This window comes from Poromitra crassiceps (genome assembly GCF_964638095.1).
Source record: "Poromitra crassiceps genome assembly, chromosome: 20".
NCBI classification, from domain to species: Eukaryota; Metazoa; Chordata; class Actinopteri; order Beryciformes; family Melamphaidae; genus Poromitra; species Poromitra crassiceps.
This window is the reverse complement of record NC_139637.1, coordinates 20,983,382-21,002,080: the sequence shown is the minus strand read 5'-3', so window position 1 is coordinate 21,002,080 and position 18,699 is coordinate 20,983,382. Positions and strand designations below refer to the sequence as shown.

At 44.8% G+C, this 18,699-nt stretch overlaps 1 protein-coding gene across 2 annotated transcripts in view; it reads right to left on the bottom strand.

The window, feature by feature from the left end:
- Nucleotides 1-18,699, bottom strand: part of flna (filamin A, alpha (actin binding protein 280)) — a 71,715-nt gene that overhangs the window by 41,897 nt on the left and 11,119 nt on the right. For both annotated transcript variants that reach the window (XM_083656389.1, XM_083656390.1), the window contains exons 2-4: nucleotides 7,960-8,211; nucleotides 2,651-2,748; nucleotides 630-777 (exon numbers count right to left, since the gene is read on the bottom strand). In XM_083656389.1, the coding sequence (XP_083512515.1) occupies nucleotides 630-777; nucleotides 2,651-2,748; nucleotides 7,960-8,211 (498 nt within the window). The remainder of the gene's footprint in view (nucleotides 1-629; nucleotides 778-2,650; nucleotides 2,749-7,959; nucleotides 8,212-18,699) is intronic.

Sequence of the window (18,699 nt, the reverse complement as noted above, 5' to 3'; positions counted from 1 at the left end):
CTCTCTACCTACAACACAGATCATAAAATCATATTACATTATAATTATACTTTCATATTAAGCCTATAGATAAGGACTTGATACGTAACTATTAACTTCTTCCTACTCCTTTTCGGGCATGATAAACAAATGTAAATTGATTGTGAATTTGCTGTATATTGTATGCTGTGAATTCTAATTGACTATGCTTGTTTGGGATTTTCTTGCCTATATTTATTTTATTCCTTATCTTTGTTTTGTTTTTTCACCATGTTTGAAATCAATCTAAATCTAATCTAATATAAATCTAAAAATCATATTTAACAATAGAAATAATCTTCGATTTGGGTCAGAAAATGGCCTCTAAAGAGGACTACATTATTATGGTCCTTGATATGAAAAAGGTTAAGAAACACTTGTTTTAAAGTGACCAAGCTTTTGGACTAACTCGTCAGAGTCCATGGCTGTAAACATCTAAATAACCTCTGCTCTTAACCTGATCCAGCTGCTGTAGTGAACGGAACCACATTTGCCTGCTAATAAAGCGTCCCTCCTGAAGTGTAGATGCAGATGTGTGTGTGTGTGTGTGTGTGTGTGTGTGTGTGTGTGTGTGTGTGTGTGTGTGTGTGTGTGTGTGTGTGTGTGTGTACCTGGCCCATAGGCGCGGGCCTTCTTGGGGTTGAGTTTGGGTCGGAGCGGTGCGCCGGGCTTCAGTTTGGCCTTGGGGAACTGGGACAGGTAGGTCATGACGGAGTGTTCGTCCACGTTGGGGTCAACAATTTCTTCTGGGGTGATCACCTAAAGAGACCAAGGACGAGACGCACACACACACACACACACACACACACACACACAAAAAGTTCTCATCAAAGTTCTGCTTTTCCCATTTTATCTTGTTCACATATTTGCTCAAGAAAGCGTGGCTGGCAGCGATGCTGAGTGAGTGTTTGGTTGGTTGGTTTAGTTACCATGGCCACACATTACCCCCCCCCACACACGTGATTTTGTACTGATCTAAACCACAGTCTAGCGCCTACCGCAGCTCAACTCAAAGACTTCAAAAAAGCACCTGAGACGAACTGGCACACGTAAACACAGACGCTGTCTCTTTGTCTGAGTTTATAAGCCACAGAAGACAGCAGGAGAAGGGAGAAAGCTAGGTTCTCAGCAGAAGCCGAGCTGCAGGGCGGAAACCACCAGCGACCACAGAAACCAACTGTGAGCACGCTACACTGTGCCAGCTGCCCCGCTCCATGTGCCAATCATGCCAGCCAGCACAACATGAGACATGTCACTTAATTAGCCATGTCCAACCCAGGATAATAATAACAACATGAGAGACATGTCACTTAATTAGCCATGTCCAACCCAGGATAATAATAGCACAGTATTCAACTGAAATTTGGTGACGTCCATTCAAACTTTCCCAGTAAGAATGTTTGCGTTTCCTTTTTTGGACAGACACGAAAAAAAAGGAGATTAAAATGTTTTATTAATCCAACTGGAGGCGGAACTCGCCATCTTCGGCTGCTCCGACTCGGAGTCCTCTTTGCTCCTCCCAACGGGCCGTGCAGCAATCTCTGACACAGGGGATGACTGTTGCCAAGAAACTAATTCTGAAGGAATGGAAGTCCTCCTCTCCACCTTCTTTTCAGCTGTGGCTGACAGGCATGGTCTCAATTATACGTATGGAGAGACTCAGGTTCCAGAGGGCCAATTCATTGAGGAAATATTTTGTTATCTGGGACCCGTTCCTGATCTATTTTGATCAGGCTAAAAACAATAATTGCCATTTTATATGACTGGTAGCACCACTTTGTAGCATTGTAATGTTGAATGTATGTATATGTATTTTTTTCCTGTTCTTGTTTTTTTTTTATTCTGAAAACGTAAAATGAAATATTGGGGGGGGGTGGTTTATTAATTTTATTTTAACATTCTGTTTCTTATTGTGATGTCCAAGGGAACATCTCTTACACCGCTGGCACACCTCTACACAACGTAGAGGTGTTGATGGTCTGATCAACACACCGGATGCATTATGGTTTAACACTGAACCTTCATATTACAAAACATATTACTGTAATATATTACTTTTAGCAGTAACTCAGTAATATAACTTATTACTTATAGGATTTCAGTAATATTATGCCAGTTACTTTGTCAAGTAACTCAAGTTACAAATTTAGTTAATTTAAAAAAAGTCAAGGATAACATTTCGAATTTTGGACGGTTTACACTGACTTCAAGACGGTTGAAATTATTTTTCGGGATGGTTCCGGGGCGGCAATGTCATTCTGCTACTGCTGTTATTTTGGTGAAAGTAATGCAAAAGTAGTGTAATAAGTAACGAGTTACTCTACACAGACAGTAATACTGTAAAGTAACTTATTACTTTCAGTTCAAATGAAAGTAACTAATAATATGTAGTATATTACATTTTGAAAGTAACGTGCCCAACACTGCAGGTCACTATAGTCTGGTGTGAAAGAGGTATAAGAGTAAAGTCTGGCAGGTCTGGAGAGAGAGGCCAACCCAGCCTAGTTCACGAAGATGGCCTAGGTTAGATTACCACTACGCAAAATGACTGTAGGTCAGTGTAAACTAGTCTACAAGGCCAGACAGAGTTGATTAGAATAAAACCAATTTGTCCAGACCAGGTGTATTTTACCTGTGGGATGCCCAGCCAGTCATCAGCTTGCTGCATGGCCTCACGGGCATTGTCGACTGGCTTGCTCTGATCCCACTGGTCCCAGTCAGGACACAAACCTGGGGGACAGAGTAGAGGTGAGTTGGATCCACAAAGACAGACACAGACAGACAGACAGACACAAATATTAACTTGCACTTAAACATCATAATGTCCCATTTCTCTTGCCACTTCAATGGCTGAGAAAGCATCAGAACTTGCAAACACACTTTAAGGGCCTGTGTCGACCTAGCGTCTTTTCCTCAGGTCCAGCGTCTTTTTTCAGTTGTTTCCAATGGGGGGAGAGCGTATGCGGGCGCACACGGACGTCTAGAGAAAGTGCGCTGTGCCCAGCGTAAATTTTCAGAGCGCTCCGGCGTTTTTGTGCGCCTGACTCCCAGCGCTTCCAGCTGAAAATATTTTAACTTTTCATAAAGACGCTGGTGTCGTTGGTGCTCCTTTCCTGGCAACTAATCATGGAGAAACTATCGCAACAGAGACAGAAAGGCTCAATTGTGGGAGCAGATTGGCTAGACACTTAATATTTCTGGTGAGTGTTGAGCTAAATCACTGTATGTGTGTTGTTTGCTAATGTTAGCCGCCAGCTATCAAGCTACTACCGCACTGAACTAACGTTAGTTTCACACCGCTTCTTTGCATATTGTGTGCTGAGATCAGCGCTTCCCAGCGTACTTCCAGCGTTCCAACGGTCGGAAAAAGACGCTAGATGGACACACGGCCTAAGGATATTAAAAAGGAGTTTGAGCGAATGGGGCGCCCGCTGTGTAACATGGTGAAGCGGTATCTCCTTGTCGACAGCGTTGGATAACAGAAACATTGAAATGAGCTTGACCTTCTCTGCACAGAGAAGCTGAGCGCTTCATGAGTTACTGCCAAGCGGTCTAATTAGGGGCGAATCATGTCGACTGCCTGTCTGGCTCTGACCTTGATGAGTCTTGATGACATCCAACAGATATGAGGGGAATTCAAAAGGCGTCTCGTCAAGATGGCTGCCCTTGTATTTATGATACGAGCCAATACAATCATGGCTTTCCTTCAAGGGGTTCCTAATGGACTTTCAAGTCTGAAGGTTGATTTATTGATTTGTTGTTATTACATTCTCCTTCAAGCCGCTGTTGGAACCGTTTCTGTTGCAGGACAGAAATAAAAGCTTTCGCTGTTTCCTTATCTCCCGCTGCGGCCTGTTGAGATCTACAGGTATGCCAGGCATCCCAAGCATGTAAACAGAAACCTCCTCCCCCTGTTCCCCTCCCCACCCCGGCCCTCCTCTCCCTCTCCTCACCTTCCTATTTAACACCACCATAAGGTTTGGGAGGTTTGAGTGCTCCTTCTCTCCACTCATCTACACCTCTGCAGCCTGTTGCAAGTTCTCTCTTAAGTTAGGGTGTAAGCTAGGGTGTAAGCTCAACTGCTACGTTGAAACTAGTTAAGTTTGACACTAAAGTTGCGTCTTTGTTTAGTTGCACCACGGAGACGTAAGGTACATCTTAACTAGTAGTCCTTAAAACGTCACACTAGCCAAAATAGTGTGGCAGAAAATGATGTGTACACTATCTGTGGCAAATTGGTGAAAAGCACGGTGAAATGATCGATGTTTAATACCGTTGCCAAATTAAGCGGTATGAAAACTCACTGACTTGATTTCATATCCTTTCAGACACACATGTGGGTATTTGGCTGGTTTAGGGGCGGCACCTCAATACTACCCAAATAACAATGAATTAAACAGAATATAAACAGTCGGGCTGATAGTCTGGGACATGTTGCCCACCGCAAATTAGTGCATTCATATTTCATTAACACGAACCAAATGAGAACGTTCGAGTAGGCTAACATTCGTTAAGACTGTTAACGTTTATCTGTGGTGAGAGCTTCATCATCATGGATTGTAATTCACCATTATCCTGCCTCGCTACTTAATTGTTGTTATTTAAATTTTATGAATTAATTTTACTTTTTTTAATTAATTTTACGAATTAATTTTTTTAATTACTTGTGGAAAACAAAATGTCAAATTGTGTAATTTATCACGGAGAGCGCATTGCGGACGCAAAACAACGATGCACCACGTTGCAATCCATGCCAACTGCGATTTTACAGAGGACTTTACACCTAGTAAATGGTAGGTGTAAGATTTAAGTTATAACTTATGCCTACGTTGTAACTATTTCAATTGGTGCAACCTATATATTCTTAGTAGTGCGTAAACTTGGGACTTAGTGAGACTTTACGCTCAAACTAGGTTACGTTTCAACTTACACACAGCTGTTGCAACCCCACTGCTGTTCCCCTCTCTCCACCCACCCGGGCCCTCCTCTCTCCTCACTTTCCTATTTAACAACACCACAATGGGAGGTTTGAGTGCTCCTCCTCTCCACTCATCCATCTACACCTCTGCAGCCTCTGGGCCTCCTCCTCGTCGACCTCGCCCTCTTCCTCCTCTCACACACAGATGAGCATTACGCACACGTACGCTCTCCCTGACCCGGGGTCTGCACAGCTGTCTATTGCTGTCGTACGCAGAGAGGCGCTTGTTACAGAGAGCTATGGCGCTAAGAGGCAAACAGACACTTGACAAGTACACAAAACACCTCTGTCATCAACCTCTGGTGCCCTGCACGCGCACACACACGCACAAGCACACACACGTGTGTTGAGTTGAATCGGTCTTGGGAGTGACTATGTCTCGGATTAATTAATGTTTCATAAATTAATAGTATTGTTTTATTATATATATATAATTACAGTCTCTTGTAAGGAAGTGACCAGCAGCGCATGATACAATTTTCACAGTTGATAAAGTGATGTGCCCACCGAAAGGTTTAGTGACCGCTAATAGACCCTTTTCACAGGGGCCATTTTGTGTCGAAAAGGTGCAAGCAAAACACTAATGAGGGTTTCCAAATTCCAATCATGGACAGATGGAAACCCTCATTATTGTTTTGCTTGCGCCTGTGTTTACCCTGCCTTTTTCGACACAAAATGGCCCCCGTGAGAAGGGTCTATTGGTGTTAAGCCAACTACCCAACCAATTAATTCATTTTGATTAAAACAAGGCCAGGTCGAAACCTGGCATAGGGCCGTTGTACCAATTTCGGTACCACGGTAAAAAAAACAGACTGATATTTCTTGAACATATTCTCCTTTATTAAAGTATGCAACCATTTTCAATGAACAAATGGCATGTAGCCTTCAACTTTAAAACAAAACAATGTGCTTCTGCTTACTTCTTCTTACATTCAACTCTGTATGGCAGTGAGTACAGACAGTGCAACACCAGTGGCATGTAGCCCTCAAGTATTTAATTTTATTATTATATTAAATATTATAATTTAATTTATTTCACAGAATTGCTGGAATCCTTTTTTTTCAACGGTGTATATTGGTATTTGATCGATGCATAGGAATTCTGCCAATGCCCTATCACACTTTCTTGCTTCATGCGAGTCATATTTCCTCTGCTTTTCAAAAACATCAGGAATTGTCTGCTGGGTGGTCTTTTGGGCTCCGCGACTTGTGCCTTCCTCTTCATCTTCATCTCTCGCATACTGTTAAATGGAAAGTAACGTCAGTGAGATTTACTAAAATAAAGAGATGATAAAGACAACTGCACATACACACATGTAGAGTGCAAGCAATTTTATGTAGCTAGTTTTAATTCACGGACATGTTTCACCCGAAAGAAGCTTGTATTTATTTTGATGCCATGTTGAACTATGGCTAAGTCCGGCTATTAGCCGTGTCCCATAATGTTTCCATTACAAACATTGCATGCACACGTGTTACACTGCACGCTGTACCAGGTATTAGCCGGGTCCCATAATGATTCCATTACAAAACACGTTAACGTGAGCGCAAACGTTTTTTGGTTACACAATTACACAATGCATTGCCAGCTATCTCAAAAACGAATGTGACAGGATAAGGTCTGTTTGATATGTTGTTAAACGTGTTATTTTACACCGTTTGAAAGAAGTAACCCACCTTGAATTATTTGAACAGGTCTGGGTGCCTGTCTTTCAGCTGCTTGGCGAGATTGGATGTGCTACCCAGTTTGGTTTGGAACTCCCTTTCACACTTTTTGCAGATGGGACTTTGGGGACTGATATTTCCAAATGCGACTCTTTGCATTCTTCTTCTCAACAAGTTGAGTTGTTGGAATAGGACAGGAGCAGCCGCAACCGAATGCTGTCACATTCACAGCTGCTTTACATTAGGACAAAAAAGACGATACATGTCAACTCCTCAAAAATCGAATCAATAAATTCCTAGTCGGATCGAGAGAGGCACCAGACGGTGAAATGTCCGACGACGGCTCTTGTGGAACTCTCTGAACGAGCTAGCCACAATATTAGCCAGAGGTGCATTACCGCCACCTACCGGACTGGAAAGCGGAAAGACATTACATTGCCTGAATCCGTGCTAAAATGGTCTGGGCGACAGAGTGGAATGTAAGGGCCCTGCCGTGCATTCTGCACAACGGCCCCAAAAAAGAAGAAGCAGCTAATCTAATTCTCCCACAGTTGTTGGATAATTTTTGATGCAAACACGGACAAACAAGGATTGAGCAAGTCGAATCTGACCAAACCATTCCAAACAAGGACAGACAGCCATGGCACCAAACAAACACCTGTGTTTGTCTGTGTTGGTTAGAGAATGTTTGATTGGTGTGCCATGGCCATGGGCTTTAGACAACAAAAATTACAGCCTGACCGATATATCGGTCGACCGATATTATTGGTCGATATTGGCTGATAACGGATATATCGGTATCCGTCGATATGTTGGCCGAAATTGCAGATATTTTCTATTTTTTAAGTTATAGACAGCATGTTGTGTATATTTGATCTATTTTATATTTGTTCCATTTGTGTTTTTGTATTTCTAGTTATTTATCATTATTAAATTCCCAGTGAAGTTTACCGTTGAATTGCATTAATGTAATTTTAGACAAAGTTGATTGATAAGCTGTGAAATATCCTGCCTAAATTACATACCTCAAGTCATGTCAAGTCATATCTTTGTCAACCGTTTGATATTTGAGGGATCATTGCAAAGAAAGTGTGTAATATAATGTGTATATATAATATAAGAATATCGGCCGATATATCGATATCGGATTTTTTTTACTCCCTAATATCAGTATCGGCACCAGCCTAAAAAATTCCAGTATCGATCGGGCTCTAACAAAAATATGCCATTTTAGTCAATACGATGGACAACACTGTATTGGTCTTGGTCTCGAACGCAGCCTCGTCACCCACACTGACCTGGAGCACAGCTGTCCACCAGCGCCCCCAGGGCCCGGCCGTTCTGCCAGTCTCTGCTGAAGTTGGTGATGGGAAGCTCGGGTAGTTTGTTCTGGATCCATCCCAGCAGCCTCTGCTTGGGCGTCTTCTGCCTGCCGTCGTCCGCCTCCTCCTCCTCGTCCCACATGGGCATGGAGATGGAGTAGTGCAGGATCAACGTCCAGATCAGACCCAGGATCAGCTTCAGGTTCCCATCCACGATGGCTTTGGAGTCTGGAGAAGATGACGAGGAAGGAAGGAGGACAGATTTGGCGTTAACGAACCATCGTCCAGAGTTTGAGAGAGAGAGGAGAGAAAGACGGCGCGGAAACGTAAATAACAAACCGAAAACTTCATTCTGAATATGAGGAGGAGAAGAGGGAGCAACCACGGCTACAGGGGGGAGATCATTTGAGATGTTCCATTAGACAAATGTTCCTTTCAACACTACAGTATATCTGAAACGAGACGGCATTTAAATCATGTGTTAACAACCGCGATGCAACGCCCCTTCAAAATGTAATTAGGTCAAAACAACTATAGAAGTATCTAGAGGGGAGAGAAAGACTGAAAGAAAAACAGTTTTTTTAAGAGGATAGATTGAGGAGTTCATCTTTGGTTGTCATCTACTACCTCAATGTCAGTGTTTTGATAAGCCAAGGTCTGTGATGATCTGTGGTTCAAATGCTAAATTTCCCTCAGGAACGCCCGCTATCTAGTATCTACTGTATGCCTTTAATCTGTCGGGGGGAGAGAGGGGGGGAGATGCATACCTAGAAATGAGCGAGCGTGGCCTGTGGGGCGAGATAACGATAGTGGCATGTTGACATTCGGCATGGCACTTTTGCGTTTACACTTTACTATTAAGAATTGTGAAATAATCAGTATCAAGGCGAGTGGAGAGAGGGAATTTTCCGGATGAATCATACCGCAGGAGTAATATAAGACGTTCACAGTGTCGTTACAAAGCGCAAATATCCATGCGTCACCTGATGACACCCGATGTGTCACCTACAGACAACAGCATCCTCAAACGTTACGCCACCTTATAAGCAGATCTATCTTACGAAGAAGAGGGATAATCATTTCAATGACGTTTCACAGTGAGTCTTTCAAAATTGCCGCATGGCATAGAGGAGTGGTTCTCAAATGGGGGTCCGGGGACCTTGAGGGGGTTCCATTCATAAGTAACACAATGAGTTATGGTCATGGGTTTTATACACTTTCTGTAATAAAACATCAATCTTATTAGCATATGGGGGGACCCTGGGACAAAATCCTATCAAATGGGGGTCCGTGGTCGAATCTTTATCAGTTTAGGGGTCCTTCATGGGGAAAAAATGGAGAACCACTGACATAGAGAACCACTGACATAGAGAACCACTGGCATAGAGAACCACTGGCATAGAGAACCACTGGCATAGAGAACCACTGGCATAGAGAACCACTGACATAGAGAACCACTGGCATAGAGAACCACTGGCATAGAGAACCACTGGCATAGAGAACCACTGGCATAGAGAACCACTGGCATAGAGAACCACTGGCATAGAGAACCACTGGCATAGAGAACCACTGGCATAGAGAACCACTGACATAGAGAACCACTGGCATAGAGAACCACTGGCATAGAGAACCACTGACATAGAGAACCACTGGCATAGAGAACCACTGGCATAGAGAACCACTGGCATAGAGAACCACTGGCATAGAGAACCACTGGCATAGAGAACCACTGACATAGAGAACCACTGGCATAGAGAACCACTGGCATAGAGAACCACTGGCATAGAGAACCACTGGCATAGAGAACCACTGGCATAGAGAACCACTGGCATAGAGAACCACTGACATAGAGAACCACTGACATAGAGAACCACTGACATAGAGAACCACTGGCATAGAGAACCACTGGCATAGAGAACCACTGACATCGAGGCACAACAAGTTAAAGGACGAGTTGTTCTGAAAGACGTGCAGGGCCATGTTGAGACAGAACCACTTGCATGGCTGCAAGCTGAGGAGAAAGTGATGCAACCAGATACCAGCCCAGACACGAGGAAGACACACACACACACACACACACACACACACACACACACACCTAACGTAAACACTGCAGGCAGGGTGTGCGCACACGCACACGTGTTACACAACAAGCTGCTGATCGCAAGGGAGGATTGCTCTGGTCCAGCCTCGAGGGAAGGGTGGAGCTGTGTGTGTGTGTGTGTGTTTTGTGTACGTTTTGTGTGTGTGTGTGTGTGTGTGTGTGTGTAGGGGGGTCTCTCTCTTCCAGCTGAGGGGGATTAAGAACAGAGTGAAGGCAGAACTATAAGGGTTAAAGTTGTGGTTAGCGTCAGGGGCCGGTGGGTTACCAGGGGTCTCCACACTGGAACTATGGCTTTAGGCTATCCCACGACTAATCTGAAAAGTGAAAAGTCCACGTTTGCAGGATTTGAAGGAAGGAAAAAGAGAGGAATAGACTGAAAAGAGGAGGTTTTATACCAGTATGAATGGATAGAATATCTTTTGGACAGGAAAGCAGATCTGAGGCTGGTTGCCCTCTTAATGATGTTTCTGTGGAGATAGATAACCTGAGCAGTGATCCTACATCAGAGGTGTCCAAACCTTTTTGAATAGGGGCCAGATTAGATAATGTGAAGATACCGGGGGGGCAGCTGCTTCTCACATCATACTGGGAGGGTTATTAAAAAAAAAATCACATAGAATACAATTGTACTCTAAGGATTTTGTTTACCATGTGAAAACATTAGTTGTGCCTCCTTATACTTCCTACTTAGTGCTTGTATACAAACTGTATGATAGTGCTGTCATCGTTAGGTGAACGGGGAAAAAATGCAAAGTGAACTTGCTTGATTAACTCAGTGGTTCTCACATTTTTTCACATGAAGGACCCCTAAACTGACAGAAATTAGACCACGGACCCCCATTTGATAGGATTTTGTCCCATGGTCCCCCATATGATAATTAGATTGATGCTTTTAGATGTTTTATTACAGAAAGTGTATAAAACCCATGACCAAAATAGTCATTGTGTTACTTATGAATGGAATTATAGCCAAAATAAATGACCCCCCTTTTGGCTGGGGACCCCCAGGAACCCCCCTCAAGGACCCCTGGGGGTCCCCGGACCCCCATTTGAGAACCACTGGATTAACCGATACTGTGTGAGTGGCCACATATAATATATTTTAAGAGACAAGACAAGGGCTGCTTAAAATCGGGCCTGTCCTCCTACACCAACACTTCCCAGTTGAAAAGCAGGCGGCGCACGTGGCCCCCCACTTGATATCAAAGCTATTCAGCTCGTGCAGCGCGGCTCCCTGCGTCTCACACACACGTGATCCGTTTGGTCGTCTTAGACGTTAATAAATCACGGGGAGCGGCGGCTCAACCATGGCAACAATGGAGTCCAACAGTTCTTCTGAAGCGAGTCCGTTGTGTGCGTCCCCCCCCCCCCCCTCCTCTTTTATCCCGGAGATGTTTCTGCCTGCGGGGGGCGCTGGGGGGGCTGCGGTAGGGGGGCTTGGCTCCAATGAAAGAGGCTGAATATTTAAGGTCGAGAGGAGAAGGCGAGGGGGGTCTGACGCGGTTTGGCCCAGAGCAGAGCAATTTAGAGAGAGAGTGGCGTCAGCGGGAGGACCAAAATGTGTGACTCATCAGCCAATGAACAGCCAGGAAGGGGTCTCGCGCTACTTTTGAATGCTAAAATAAAGCTGATAATGTACAATTTGATAATAAAAAAAAATCAAAGTACAACACAAACTGTCCATTTTGCTGCAACTCGACAGTGCTGCTTAATCTGGAACCTTACTTCCTGGAACTCTTGAGTAAAAAACTGGTCCATTGGAGTGAATGGAGATGACTCTTCTAATCTTCTATATACACGGCTCTGGAAAGGAGGGGGGGGTTAGATGCGTGAAGTAGGAGGAAGGAAAAGGGGGCGGGGCAGCTAGTCAGCCAGGACAGGAGGCCCCCGAGAAGCACAGAACACACATCCCAACAACACGGAAAAGACACACACACACAGATACAGATACACACAAACACACACACAGATACAGACACACACACACACAGACACACACACAGATACACACACACACACACACACAGATACAGATACAGATACACACACACACACAGATACAGATACACATACACACACACACACAGATACAGATACACACACAGACTGACACACACAGATACAGATACACACACAGACACACACACACACACACACACACACAGATACACACACACACAGACACACACACAGATACAGATACACACACACACAGATACACATACACATACACACACACACACAGATACAGATACACACACACACACACACACACACACAGATACACACACACACACACAGATACAGACACACACACACACACACAGATACATACAGATACACACACACACATACACACACAGCGCTACATCCCGGGAAGACTTGAAATGACCACAAATTTCCGAGACATAAAACAAGAGGGGAAGTGATTTGCCTCTATGCAGAACAACAACTGTAGCCAGGCGGAGACATCTGTTGTCTATCTGCGCCGTCTTGTCTCGACTGAGCTGGATTCGCCTTCGCTCGCTTTCAAGAGACAAGACGCGCGAGCAAGCTGCCAACCCTGCGCTACAAACATGACATGTCAGCTGCTGCCCTGTCAGCGGGGGGGGGGGGGGGGGGGGGGGGAGACTTTCCGCACGGTGATCCAGTGAAGCGGGGTCAGACAGTCAGAAGGCCTGTTTTGGAAGAGCCGTCGCCATGGGAACCCTCTGATTGGGGTAGATCGCCATGGCGACCGAGTGGCAACTCACAGAGGCTTTGGAATGACAGGAAAGAAGAAGTGGAAAATGGGAGTGAGAGACAAGACAGATTACAGAGGAGAGAGTGAGCCAGAGAAGCATTGCCCAAAGACAGTGTAATTTGCATCGATAGAAGGGTGTGTCTGTCTGTGTGTGTGTACCTGTGTGTGTGTGTGTGTGTGGGTGTGTGTGTATCTGTATGTGTGTGTGGGTGTGTGTGTATCTGTATCTGTGTGTATCTGTGTGTGTGTGTGTGTGTGTGTGTGTGTGTGTGTGTGTGTCGCAGGTTGGTACATGCTGCAGGAATGCAGCTCACGATATAAAGGAGGGGTGTGTCATAACGTAACGTGGCCTGTAAACCTCTCCAGCACTCTGAAAGCAGACCACGACATCACATGACCACGACGTCACATGACCACGACGTCACATGACCACGACGTCACATGACCACGACGTCACATGACCATGACATCGCATGACCACGACGTCGCATGACCACAACATTGCATGACCACGACGTCACATGACCACGACGTCACATGACCACGACGTCACATGACCACGACATCACATGACCACGACGTCACATGACCACAACATCACATGACCACGACGTCACATGACCACGACATCACATGACCACAACATCACATGACCTCACTCCACTGACCTTCAAACAAAAAGCTCTTCACATTTCCAATCAATCAATCAAGTATGAAGAGAGCGAGACAAGTCCAGTGAGGAATTACCTTTTGAGGTGTTGCAATATCATATTTTGATATTTGCCAATATCAGATATGGCCCGATTGCCGAGGGAGAGCATCAAGTTTCTCCTGTAGTGGAGTTAACACATTATTATCATGCCTACATATTTTCCTCTCACCTGTAGTGCTATTTATCCATCTATATCATTTTGGGATAGTTGCCTGAGTTTTGGAGATATCGGCTGCAGAGATGTCTGCCTTCTCTCCAATACAATGGAACTGGATGGCACTCGGCTTGTGGTGCTCGAAGCACCAAAAAAATAGATTTGAAAAACTCAACAGCATTGTCTCTTTCCAGAAATCATGACCCGGTTACTCAAGATAATGCACAGACTTTGTTGTGAGCAGTTTCATGTAGGAACTATTTTCTTTTGCAGTCTCAGGTAGGAACTAGCTAGCAGCTAGCGGGTGTAGTTCGGTCAAAAAGAAAATTGTTCCTCCATGAAACTGCTCATAACGAGGTCTGTGGATTATCTTGAGTAACGGGGTCATGATTTCTGGAAAGAGACATTGCTGTTGAGTTTATCAAATGTATTTCTTTGGCACTTTGAGCACCACAAGCCGAGTGCCATCCAGTTCCATTGTATTGGAGAGAAGGCAGAAACTCTGCGGGCCGATATCTCCAAAACTCAGGCAACTCACACAAAACGATATAGATGGATAAATAGCACTGCAGGTGAGAGGGAATGTATTTTGGATTTTAGGGTGAGCTGTTCCTTTAAAGCTTTTATCGGCCGATACCAATGAGGTGTCGATATCATTGTGCATCCCTATTGTGCATGTCAGCGCGTGTGTGTGTGTGTGTGTGTGTGTGTGTGTGTGTGTGTGCGTGCGTGTGCGTGCGCCGTGCGTGCGTGTGTGTGTGTGTGTGTGTGCATGCGTTTGTATGTGTGTGTAGTCTATTTGATTCATGTCGCTCACACACAAAGAAAGCCACTAAACATGTGAAGAATCTGCCAGCATTCCCGGCACACCACAGTGCACTGAGTCTGACGGAGCCCATATACGGACACACACTGCCACATTCCCCCTCTGCTGTGCTGACTCATACCCCCCTCTGTGTGTGTGTGTGTGTATGCGCTAGCAACGAGGAGGGGGGGGGTGGAGAGATGGAGAGAGAAAGAGAGGGGGAGAGAGAGGGAGAAAGGGGGGGAGAGAGAGAGAGAGAGAGTGGGGGAGAGAGGGAGAGAGAGAGAGAGAGGGGGGAGAGTGAGAGAGAGCGGGGAGATACAGGGGGGAGAGATGGAGAGAGAAAGAGAGGGGGAGAGAGAGGAAGAAAGGGGGGAGAGAGAGAGAGGGAGAGAGGGGGGAGAGAGGGAGAGGGGAGAGAGAGGGGGGAGAGAGAGGGAGAGAGAGGGGGAGAGGGGGGGAGAGAGAGAGAGGGGGGAGAGGGGGGGAGAGAGAGAGAAAGGGGGGGAGAGAGAGGGGGGGAGAGAGAGAGAGAGGGGGAGAGGGGGGGGGGAGAGAGAGAAAGGGGGGAGAGGGAGAGAGGGAGGGAGAGGGGGGAGAGAGGAGAAAGGGGGGGAGAGAGGGGAGGAGAGAGAGAGGGCGAGAAAGGGAGGGAGAGAGAGGGGAGGAGAGAGAGAGAGGGAGAGAAAGGGGGGAGAGGGAGAGAGATCGGGGGAGAGAGAGAGAGATCGGGGGAGAGGGGAGGAGAGAGGGGGAGAGAGAGGGGGGGAGAGAGAGGGAGAGAGAGAGAGGGAGAAAGGGGGGAGAGAGGGAGAGAGAGCGGGGGGAGAGAGAGGGGGAGGGAGAGACCCTGACTGAGTCACTGAAGTGTGAAGGCTACTGTATTCAGTGTGTGTGTGTGTGTGTGTGTCTAAGCTCCTTTTAGCCCCCCAAAAACTCCCATGACTCATCGGTTTGGCTCGCTGTTTGCGACGACCCCGTGTGGCATCGCTATGACATCACCGTCGCAACCCCTGACCCCGAGTTTGACCCGACAAGAACGCTTGGCTGCGGTGTGGGAGAGGGCGGGAGGAGGAGAGGACGCAGTGCAAGAGAGTCATGAGAGGAGGAGGAAAGGAGGTTCGGCACAATATTCAGCTTGTGTTGCAACATCTGGAGCACATTAATCCTGAGATGGTGGAAGGAGAAGGACAGAAATGGAGATGTGGTCGGGACGTCCCGATAGCCCAGAGGGGTCTAGGCATTCACCCTTTACTTTCAACATTATGAGTTGGAATCCATATGTCATATGCATCTGTTGCATAACATCCCCTCTCCCTTCCTTTCTATCCATTGCTGGATACTATATATTACTACTATCACTGGATACTATATTACTACTATCACTGATACATATTACTACTGTCACTGGATACTATATATTACTACTATCACTGGATACTATATTACTACTATCACTGGATACAATATTACTACCATCACTGGATACAATATTGTACTACTATCAGAACAAAAATGCAGTTTTTTGGGCACTTTAAAGTGAAACAATGCAATAATAGATTTTTTTTTTTTGTAACAACAACCACCCAACCCTGAGTAACTGCTTTTCACATCACATCTGCCTAGGGCTTGAAATGCATAATGCATAATGTATTTATTGAGCATTGAGTCAAGGTGACTATCATGTTTGAGGCAGCATGAACATATTGAACACATTTAATGTTGGCTGGCTTTTGCACACATTAAGATAGCCAATGTGTGCTGGGTCAAGCAGGACAAAAGGTGCAACACACACACACACACATGAGAGTTGTGCCTGGAAGAGGGGGAGGGTGTTGGAGTGACCACCCTAAAACCCAGTCAGACAGAATGCTCTGAGGAAATGTCATACATTCCATACTACCCTTATCACACACACACACACACACACACAATGTGCTCCTAGAACAATACAAATTCCTTGTGTCATGAAATCACCAACGAGAGAGCTGCAGCGATTATCCATTAACGGATTAGTTGTGTCAACTGTTAAATTAATCTGCAACTATTTTGATAATCGCTTAATCGTTTTGAGTAATTTCTTTATGAGAAATAAAATTCCAAACTGATTCCGGCTTCTTAAATGAGATTTTTTTTTTTAATGAGAAGTTTCTTTAGTCCTCTATGACAGTAAACTCGACGTGGACTGTTGGTTGGGACAAAACAAGACATTTGAGGATGTCTTCTTGGGCTTAGGGAAACACTGATCGACATTTTCACCATTTTCTGACATTTTCTGGACCAAATAAGCAACAAAACAAAACAATTGACAGATGGATCGTTAGTCGCAGCCCTAACCGACGCTCAAATATAAATGATAGAACATAACATTGAAATAAAAAACTAAAAATCTGATTTTAAAAAGCAGGCAAATTCCTCCACCTAAATATGTTATACTATCACCTTAGCCTTAACAACATAAATTCAACTACTTGAAGCCTCAACATCCCAAGGCTCCAAAGCAGGGGTGGCCAAACTGCGGCCCACTGCCCGTTTTTAAGTGGCCCGCCATGAATTTAGCACACAAGAAACAAATATATATATATACGGTATACGGAAAAACTGAAAAACTTTTTTCCATGTTAAACCATTGAAAATGTGTTACTCGAGTACCCTGACCTGGTCTATTCTCTTTTTCTTTCTTTCTTTTTTCTTTAATACTGAATGTTGGTGAAATTATCTCCTGTCTTAAGGCCGTTTCTCACTGGTGCGGTGCGGAATGCGTTGCGAAATGCGATGCGATATTTTGTGCGGATTTTCCACATTGCAAACTATACACACAGGTGCGGGTGCGAATTATTCGCATTCCCACGTTAATTTTCCGTCTGCGGAAAAACAGTGAGCAGAGACCACGATGGAGTCAAGCAGTAGTAGTAGCAGTGATGATGACCTGCTCCTCATTTTGCTGAGAAAACAAACGAGAAAGAGGAAAAGAAGGTTCTGGGTTCACCCAATTTTAGAGAGGCGCACAGAACATGGCGAGTTTCATCAGCTGGTCCAGGAGCTGCGCCGGTATCACAGTCGCTTCAGGCAGTATTTCAGAATGGGAGTTGAGCAATTTGAGGCTCTGTTGGGGATGATAGCCCCCTCACATAATGAGGAAACACACAAACTACCGCAAACCTATCGACTCTTGCAGTGTGTTTGAGGTGAGCATTTTCATGTAATTTATTTTGTTTACCGTATTTTGCTTTAAAAAAAAATCACGATATACGAGGGATCAGTGTTTGTAAACAAACGACGAAACTGGGGGGGGACGTTCACGCTAGGAAGGCAGATAGCCTGTAACGTTACAGTAGGCTATGAACACAAATTTAATCATCACCATGCCAAACAGCAGCGCAGCTCCATACTACAATGTGACGTCAGTTGTAAATAAAGGATTTCATTGGTCAAACGTATCTTGCCGCATCCGAAAATCCGCCGAAGTCAAAGTCCGTGCGGAAAAATAAACCCCCGCACGAATGTTCCGCCTCGGTGTGCAAGGTTCAATTGCAACTCATTAAAACATTTTGTTGCAAATCTCCGTGCCGAATATTCGCGCGAAAATCCGGACCGGTGTGAAACGGCCTTTAACCTGTTGGCACAGGCAAAGATTTGAAAACATACAGAAATACCCATTGTAATAGGTGAGCACATCAATCAGCTATGTGTCATATATTTATTTAGGTAAAAAATAAAATGTTTGATGGCACAAGGGTTTTCTGGTCTACCCCCCCCCCCCCACCCCCCACCCCCCCCCCCCTTTTAAGTCTAAACTGGTTGAAAACTGCCGCGCTTAAAGGAACACTGCCCATTTTCAACCAGCTTTGTATCATTAGAACATCAGTAGTACCGTATATCAGAAAACTGTAAACGGTTTTGAAGTCTGTCATTTAATTTGACAGTTATTGAGTGTTAAAGTGTGGACCAGTGACATCACTGGTCCACATCACTGGTCCACACTAACTCAAATTAATAACTCATTAACTCAAATCAACTCTCAATAACTGTCAAACTAGAAGAATGATGAATAGTTTGACAGTTATTGAGAGTTGATTTGAGTTAATGAGTTATTAATTTGAGTTAGTGTGGACCAGTGATGTCACTGGTCCACACTTTAACACTCAATAACTGTCAAATTAAATGACAGACTTCAAAACCGTTTACAGTTTTCTGA